This window comes from Rhinatrema bivittatum, chromosome 5 (assembly GCF_901001135.1).
Source record: "Rhinatrema bivittatum chromosome 5, aRhiBiv1.1, whole genome shotgun sequence".
Taxonomy (NCBI): Eukaryota; Metazoa; Chordata; class Amphibia; order Gymnophiona; family Rhinatrematidae; genus Rhinatrema; species Rhinatrema bivittatum.
In genome coordinates this window covers 179215964-179225025 of record NC_042619.1, presented here as the reverse complement: position 1 = coordinate 179225025, position 9062 = coordinate 179215964, and the positions used below count along the sequence as shown (strand labels likewise).

At 42.9% G+C, this 9062-nt stretch overlaps 1 protein-coding gene across 1 annotated transcript; it reads left to right on the top strand.

Moving 5' to 3' along the window:
- Window positions 1-434: 434 nt before the first annotated feature.
- POU4F1 (POU class 4 homeobox 1) lies at window positions 435-4837 on the top strand. Its single transcript, XM_029603044.1, has 2 exons — window positions 435-726; window positions 1263-4837. Exons 1-2 carry the CDS (start codon window positions 604-606, stop codon window positions 2298-2300), a joined length of 1161 nt encoding a protein of 386 aa, XP_029458904.1. The 5' UTR covers window positions 435-603; the 3' UTR covers window positions 2301-4837.
- The last annotated feature ends 4225 nt before the right edge of the window (window positions 4838-9062 follow it).

Genomic DNA, 9062 nt, shown 5'->3' with positions numbered 1-9062 from the left:
GAATCGGAACTCCTTCAGAGCAAGTTCTCTCGCACAAACGGCAGTGATCTGCCTACCCACGAGAAGTTGCAAATCTTTGGAAAGGAAAACAAAAGTCCTTCTTGAGTAATCTTTAAGAATCCTGCAAGAAGGTGGCAAGCAGTTTGGCACCCACGAACTTTTGCCGGGCGCGGACTTGCCCCACAGCCGCCCGAAAGGTAAAGCGCGCAGCACGCATGCCCGAGAGCTACAGGTGCGACCCTCGCGTCCTCCGTACTGCCGGTCGCTATAATAAGAGAAGCTCGCGCACTGACAGGCGGCGGCTAGACCTGCCAGGCAAGGCAGAGAGCGAGCGAGCGAGCGAGCGAGCACGCGCCACCTCTCGCGAGAAGTGCGCGCGGGCAGCGACGTGATCTTGGGGGGTGGGAGGGGGCGCTCAGGTGTAAGGAGGCGGCCGGGCTCGGCGGCGGGAGAGAGCAGAGCGAGAAGTGCGAGCGCGAGGCTGGAGGCAGGCGGCGCGCGCTGTGCGGTCAGCGGGAGCTGCAAGCGGCAGCGGGAGCTTCCGAGGAGCCCTTTCTCCCCTCGCTTCAGGAGCGCTTTGGATTACAGGCAAAAGTCGCCAAGATGATGTCCATGAACAGCAAGCAGCCGCACTTCGCCATGCATCCCAGCCTACCTGAGCACAAGTACACCTCGCTGCACTCCAGCTCGGAAGCAATAAGGAGAGCCTGTCTGCCCACTCCGCCGGTAAGCAGTCCGCTCACGCCCCCCCACTCTCACCCACTTCTTTCCCTTTCCCCCCCTCCCCGCCTTTCGCCAGAGCTCTCCTTGCCGCACGCCGCATGTGTGTATGCGAGCGTTAACAGTAACAAGGGGGAGCCCTCAAGCCCGGACGCTGCCAGGCACAGTTTGACAAGCTGCACTTAATGTTTTTATTGGGGGTTTTTTTTTGTTTCATGTGTGCTTCTGTCTGGGATCTTGGGTTTGGGGGTTTTTTGTTGTTGTTGTTGTTTGTTTCTTCTTTTTGAAAGCTTATTCCCACCAGTCTCGGGCGCCATCCACTTTCTGTATTAATTTTTAAGACTCGGCCTTTTTTTTTTTTGTTTTTTTGTTTCTTTTTACTTCCTTTGCTTGACAGAATTTTCCCCAGCTGAGTGTTAAACATCCATTTCGTCTTCTTTCTTCTGTTTAGATCTCTTTTTTTTCTTCCTTCCTTCCCTCTCTCTCTTTTTTTTTACTGGCTCTTTTTCTCTTTCTTCCCCTCTTCCCCTCCCGATCCGCAGCTGCAGGGCAATATCTTCGCCAGCCTGGACGAGACCCTGCTGGCCCGGGCCGAGGCGCTGGCGGCCGTCGACATCGCCGTGTCCCAGGGCAAGAGCCACCCGTTCAAGCCGGACGCCACCTACCACACCATGAACAGCGTGCCTTGCGCGTCCACCTCCACCGTGCCGCTGGCCCACCACCACCACCACCATCACCACCACCACCAGCCGCTGGAGCCCGCCGACCTCATGGAGCACATCGCCTCGCCCTCGCTCGCCCTGATGGCCGGCGGAGGGGGCCACGAGGGGCCCGGCGCGGGCGGCGGCGGGGGAGGAGGCGGCGGAGGCGCGGGCGGAGGAGGAGGAGGGGGCGGCGGGGGGCTGATCGCCTCCTCGGCCCACCCGCACCCGCACGCGCACATGCACGGGCTGGGCCACCTCTCGCACCCGGGCGCCATGAACATGAGCGCGGGCCTCGCGCACCCGGGCTTGGTGGCCGCGCACCACTGCTCGGTGGCCCAGGCCGCCTCGGCGGCGGCGGCCGTGGTGGGGGCGGCGGGCCTGGCGCCCATCAGCGACTCGGACACGGACCCGCGCGAGCTGGAGGCCTTCGCCGAGCGCTTCAAGCAGCGGCGCATCAAGCTGGGGGTGACCCAGGCCGACGTGGGCTCGGCGCTGGCCAACCTGAAGATCCCGGGCGTGGGCTCGCTGAGCCAGAGCACCATCTGCCGCTTCGAGTCGCTCACGCTGTCCCACAACAACATGATCGCCCTCAAGCCCATCCTGCAGGCCTGGCTGGAGGAGGCCGAGGGCGCGCAGCGCGAGAAGATGAACAAGCCGGAACTTTTCAACGGGGGCGAGAAGAAGCGCAAGAGGACTTCCATCGCGGCCCCGGAGAAGCGCTCCCTGGAAGCCTACTTCGCGGTGCAGCCCCGGCCCTCCTCCGAGAAGATCGCGGCCATCGCCGAGAAGTTGGACTTGAAAAAGAACGTGGTGCGGGTTTGGTTTTGTAATCAGAGACAGAAGCAGAAAAGGATGAAATTTTCGGCGACCTATTAAACGTGGACAAGCTTTGGGTTCCCCCTTTTTTTTTTTTTTTTTCGAGTTTTCTTTCGCTTTCTTTGATTTCCCCACCCCCCTCTCCCGAGTCCTTATTGTTTTTGTTTGGTTTTCTTTTTATTTCTTGTTTCCTTTCCCCGCCCCCTCCCCCCCTCCCCCTCCCGGGAGCTGGAGAGGACTTGTACAGATGAAAGCCACTTTTTAAAAATATAAGAAAAAAAACCCATAAATATATCCTAGGGAGCAAAGAACCGTCTATATCTATATGCAGCTATATCTCTCTCTTTATATGCGCGTATGTATGTATATATTGTATGGTTGTGTGTGTGTTTGTGTGTTTCGAAAGAGAGAAGAGAGAGATAGCTATATATACATATAAAATCCTGTAACCAATAAAGTAATATCTGACCACAATAACATTATAGGAACTATGGTACAGTTCCTCGGTTTGGAAACTCAGTGATAAGCAAACTCACAAATCCGGGGGTGAAAGTATTGGTGGTGATGATAATGTGAACTCATCAATTTCATTTTTATGAGGCTTGGTGTTTTTCTTTTCTTTCTTCCTTTTCTCTCCTCCGTTGTTATTATTTGGTTTCACGCTGCTGGTGAATGTGAAGTATGCAAATTACAGGTAATTTAGATGGGCCAATTTCTCTGCTGACAGGAGGAGATAAGACCGGAGAACGGCCGACCTGGCAGTCCCCTTCTCCCAAACATTGTCTCAAGGGCGAGTGATTGATGCTCAGCACGTCATGTTTTAGAATTGGAAAACCCGTTTCTGCAGCCACATTTGACTTCGATTGAAAAAAGAACAATTCGGAAAAAGAAAAACACAACAAAACAAAAAAGTTACCTCATTACTCCTTTTATATCCTTATCTTTTCTTTTTTTTTTTTTGTTTTCTTCGCCAAATATTCAGAAACTGAATTCTTTTCTCTTAGCACATGAGATGTGCAGTGATCAAAGAATAGCTGTCATTCTCTCTGGGTTTCCTTACCAACCCAACGGAGAGGATGCAGGATGGCAATGTGAAAAGTTACTGTCTCGGCTTCCAGTTAGTGACAGTGCATTTTTTTTTTTTTTTTAAAGACTGCCTTCTTGTTAACAAAGCTAAGAATATCACGAAATTTGTTTCTAAGGGTCTGCATGATGGGGGAAAAAATAAGACTGATCGTTTATTGTAATAAACGCTGGGTATAAGAACTGTTTTATTTGCACTATCGTAGTATACTGAATTTGGAAAACAAGATGTCATAATAATATAAGTGCATCTTTGGTGGATTAAAACCTAAAGCGAAAAATAAGTAGAGTATGGTGGGTAGCCCTAACCAAGCCGTGGGCTTAAGGCTTGAATGGCCAGTTGGTGTTGCTGGTTTACTACAATTCCGAATGAGAACAACTTCTGAAAAAAAAAATACAATTCAAACAGATTGAAATCATGCATGACCTAAAAGGCACAGAAAGATCCGTGAAAGAGTATTTATTATAATTATTATTTATTAATTAATTATTTATTTATTTTATGTATCATTGTTTGCAGCGCAAACATTCTATGCATTTAAAACTGAGCACTAAACAGACTAGCTTCTGGTAGACCTTTTGTAGATGGTGTGATTTCACTGTTTACTGCCTGTGTTCACCGAAAACACAACATTCTTGTCATGTTGTATTTAGGAAAAGGAAGAGAACTGTAAATATTTTCTTTGGCGCACAAGAAATGATTGCAAACTGCAACCACATGTGGATCCTGAAATGTCTCACTGACTTATCTACCTGCTCATGTATGTTTTTTGAGCTTTCTCCTCGGTTGTCTTTACTATTACTTTTATTTATATTAAAAAATAAAAAAAACTATTTCTGTAAGCCAAAAACAGCAGGGAAATGTGTGCCAGCACACTAACACATAAATGAACAAACAGAGAACACGACAGTGTTACTAATGGGTGCATTTTCCCCCTTCATTACGGTCGGTAAATTGCAGATGACCGTTAAATTATTTAAACTAAATTCTACCAAAAAAGAGAAAGATGTATTTTTTCCAACCAAATCAGAATTCATTACGTCAAGATAGCTCTTATGTCAAACTAGAGAAAGTCGGTGCTCTGAATAAAATGAACTATATATTAGTTGTGTGTGTTTCTTGAAATTTATTCTAACTGCAGATGTAAATCAATAAATTAAAAAAAAAGGCAAAACCAATAGAATCTGTGAAGTATTTCTCTTCAGTTTACCGCAAGGCACTATGCACCTGCAACTCAGTAGCCTGGCATAGATTTGAAGTCAGTAGGAGTGGTTCTAACTGGCCTGTTTTTGAATCTAGAGTAGGTTGCATAACAAACCTGTTTTATTTTTTACTCTATGTTAATACATCTGAAAATAAAAAAAACCTAATCTCACAGTTCACTTCCAATGCAATTGTTCATTATGAACGTATAGAGGATGCCACCTACTGCTTCAAATGATCAATTAACATCTTTCTGTTTTCTGTGGAACTCTGACTAGAACAGATGCCAAATGTAAAAAAAAAAAAAAAAGTTATTTTAATGGCTGGGACTATCGCATTTCTAGGCATTCTATGGGCTAAATGTGGTGAGCGAGTTCTCCCATTTTGTGTCTGTGGGAAAATGCTTGTTATATCTGGCCTATCCCCCATGTTTTTATTTTCACCGGTAAATCTGTGAGTTCAGTACATTTACTTGTTGTTCAGAGGGGACTAATGGGTTTAAAAAGCTGTGATTTGAAATGCATTCATTGTTGATGTTAAAAAATAAACACAAAAGATATTTTTTAAAACAAATTTGGTTACTTGGAAACTGACTTCTTTGATACAAACTTGCAATGCCATCACAGAGTTTTTTTTGTTTTGTTTTTTTTAATAAACGCATTTGAAGAACATTATTTTATAGAAAAGGTTCAACATATTTTTTTTTTGACTGCACAAGAACGAACAAATAAAAATAAATATAACAAAGGTTGGTTTGCTTTGTTTCTCTGACCAAACTAAAATATTAGAAAAACCATAGCTATAAAATAAGGGCCACTGACTAGTACTTAGGAAAGTTAATTTTGTAGTCTATACTCAGCAACTAGCGAATAAGATAGTTCTGGATAAAGAAATAATAGCAGCAACAAGAAAAGCTTGCAAAATATCCATGGGTGTAAATCTATGGAAGTATGAAACATCGTTCTGAAAAAGTACAATTACCTTTCATGAAGGTAGTTTAACTTTTACTGTATGAAGTAGGGGAGCAGATCATGGCCCCATAGAAATAAACATGATACTAAGAACTAATTCAATAGTTCAGCTAATATAAGCTCGTAGTATCACTTTACAATTATTTTAATACAGTATATCCAGAATTCTTTGGCCCGCATCTTTCTCGTCATAATTTGCTAACATGGAATGCATGCCCCTTAAATCAATGAGTAGACTTTAAACATCAGTTTAGGTATAGTGGTAGTGTTTTGTTTCAGGTTTTACATTGGTGTTTCTTATTGTTGGTCACAATCAGGAGCTGAAGGCTAGGCTCCACGGTGACTTGAGGAATTCCTGTTAACACTTGTTCTCCTATTGCTTTCAACTGAGATTAGACCATCATAAATGAATAATAGACATACAGTGTCATGATTCAATTGATTTTTACTCTCTTGTGATAACAGGCCTAATTCTGTCTTGGTTCAGCAAGTTAAAAAAGACTGAGCAGAAAGACAATGAATTGTCCTAGAGGAGAGTTCTACCAACAGTCCCATAACCCCCTATTGCTTCTTCCCCTTCAGAGACCGGCGAAGCTGTTGATAATTATTTAACTCTGATGGACGTTGGGCCATGAGACACATAATTGCACCTAACCCGAGCTGTCTCAGATTTTATCAGGATCATTCATTTTTGACCAGTTAGTAAGCAGGGCCTAATGGAGCACGCATTTCTAAAGCTAAATTCATCTTGGAAGCTAAAATACTGCAAGGAAAGAAGAGAATTGACTTGTAAACATGGCTACCATAATTCCGTCCCCGATGGGAATCTGTTTTGTTTCCAGGTGGGATGCAGCGCTGTTAGCCAGCAGAGCTCTCAAGTCACGAAGAGGATTGCATGCTACAGAAATGAAACTTAATTCGGGAAGAAAAATTGTTCTGGGCAGCAGATTTCAATCACGTGCACTACAAAGGGAATGCTGCAAATACAATTACAGAGCCGGTTTTAATAATTCATGGGCTGAGATTTAGAAAATTAATAAAATGAATTATAACAAGAGGCTAATTAAAAACTTTAGTAATTGTTGTCAAGACGGCGTGATGGGAGGCTCACGCACACATTTTTTTTTTTAAATCAGAGAAAGTGGTTTATCTGTTCTGCTTTACATATAGTACTCAGATTGGGTTATTTCCCTTTCTTTGTATTGCATTGCTCTGTGGTCAAGCAGTTGACAACAAAATGCAAAACAGTTCTAGTAATTATCCTTAATGAAAGTCAAACTAGTATAATAATGTTACATAGTGAATCATTCTACTAACACAATAGTAAACTTTATATTTGAAAGTTATGATTTAAATTTCATCTTAAACCTTTGTGAATAATGACAAACATTCACAAGATTATAGGAAATTGTGGGTAAATGTGTAGAGGCTGTAAGCACACCTCACATGTGGCAGCTACTTCAAAGAATGGGTGTTCATGTGCATGCATAGATGAAACAGACTCACCAACATAAAGTGGAAAAGAATCATGCTCCGGGAAAACGGGCAGAAGCGTTCTTTGCTTGCTTAATAGGTCTGCTTCCAAAAATCTAGTGCAGTGTGTCAGCATTAAAGACTATCACATCATTGGGGAAAAATAGTAATTTGGACAAGGCGGAAAAAAACGAGGCCGCATGCAGGCCGTAGCCCTTGACAACGGCCAAAATGTGAGTCACATTCTTACAGAAAGTTTGATTTTGGTAACTTTAATTATCACACCATATCTATGTTTCTCTTCACTTCAGCATAATGCATACAAACTTCCGTACACATTGATCAGAATAAAACAAAGTGTTGACAGCATCCAGCATTGGAAATTCACTTACACAAGATTTCTTCTTTTTTTTTTTTTCACGGAAGTGTTGACAATAAACATTTAATGAAGGCAGAGACTTGGATGTCTCCAGACAGTGTCAGAATACTTTAAACAGACCATTAGCATGGCTTCTTCTACTTCAAAAGGCGCACACTGTTCCATAACATTATAAATATACAAATACAATACAAATAATCTTCTTACACATATATTTCAAGCAGTTTCACCAGGTCTGACATCCTTAGCATTTAGGAGCAGAAACTTACTCATTTCAGCTTACTCGCGCTTAAAAAATGTTAAATACAGTTAATGCAATATTAATCGCCCTTTGGTGATATAAAATGCAATATTTTCAGGCAGCTATCGAGCTTTTCTAAGAGGAAGAGCTGATGAAAACAGTCACAGCTGAATAGTGGAGAGAAAGAGCTCTGTATTTATTGCTTTTGTTTGGCTTTTGGCTACACAGACAGGAACATTCTAATGGGGTAAGGACATTTATTTTATCTGCAATCTATTGAGGCAAAAGCCGGAGTGGCAGATGGGGTTTGGCGTGTTATATTCAGAGAGCAATTTAGAGCAAATCCTAATAACTAATAATGATTTATGTTAATTTCGTTCACCTATGTGACTTTATTAAAGCTGCATTATAAAGTAAAGGCTCTAAAGGAAAGAAAGCGCTGTGTGCATGCTTGTGTATACATAGCGTGTGTGTGTGTGTGTGTGTGTGTGTATGTGTGTGTGAGAGAGAAAGGGAACTGATAACGCAACGCACGTTTGAAAAATGCAAATAATTTTTATTTGGCTGGGATGGAATTATAATCACGATAAAACACTTAACGTTTGAACAAAGGCGATAAAGCATCCTTTTGATATTTTATGTCTTGAGAGAACAATGACGTACTCATATCAATAAACCAGGATGCAGTAGACAAGCAGGATATACTTGTAAAGATGGCACTGAATAAACCCGTAACTCTAAGGAGTTGTATTATTTTATCGAATTTTTCTTTTCCCAAAGATTTTTTTTTCCCATCAAAAGTATGGGACGGCAGAAACCTTCGGAAAAGAGGGCCCTTTAGCGAAGTGAAGTTCTTGTTAAGAGTAACAAAAAGCAATCGACACGGTTGCCACAATTCACAAAGGTGAAACACCCCAAAGGCGCATGATGTGCATCTCTTAATCTACAGATCTGGTTTCTCGATTTTTTTTTTTGTTGTTCATAATTGCGCAGCGGCGGGATCGGAAACAACGTTTGCTCCAAGGAATAATGCTAATACACGCTCAGACCAGTTTAAAATAAATGGGCTGTATATAAATTACCCTTGGCTTTTCAGTTACGGGAGACGGGAAAGAAATCAAAGTAAAAAAGACCTGCTCTGCACGGGAAGAGTTTCCTGTGCAGAGAGCACAGTGCTTACGCCGGTTTGAATGGGCGGCTGCTCTTCGATCTCGGCAATTTTCTTTCTCAGCTACCTTTGTGAATTTTGTTCTGCCTTAAGGCATATGGTCTGAAAGTAAAACATCATCAAAGCACCTTATTAACTCTATTTCCGTGAGATCAGAAAGTGATCCTGTAGTATGCTTAATGGCGCGGAACAGCATTTATTCCCCTACCAAGGAGCCAGAGCAAAGTTCAAAAGAAGTGTGGGTAATTTAAATGAGACTGCAGGAGAAAGGTGGGAAAAGTGATTTATTTGTTTCTGTATAAA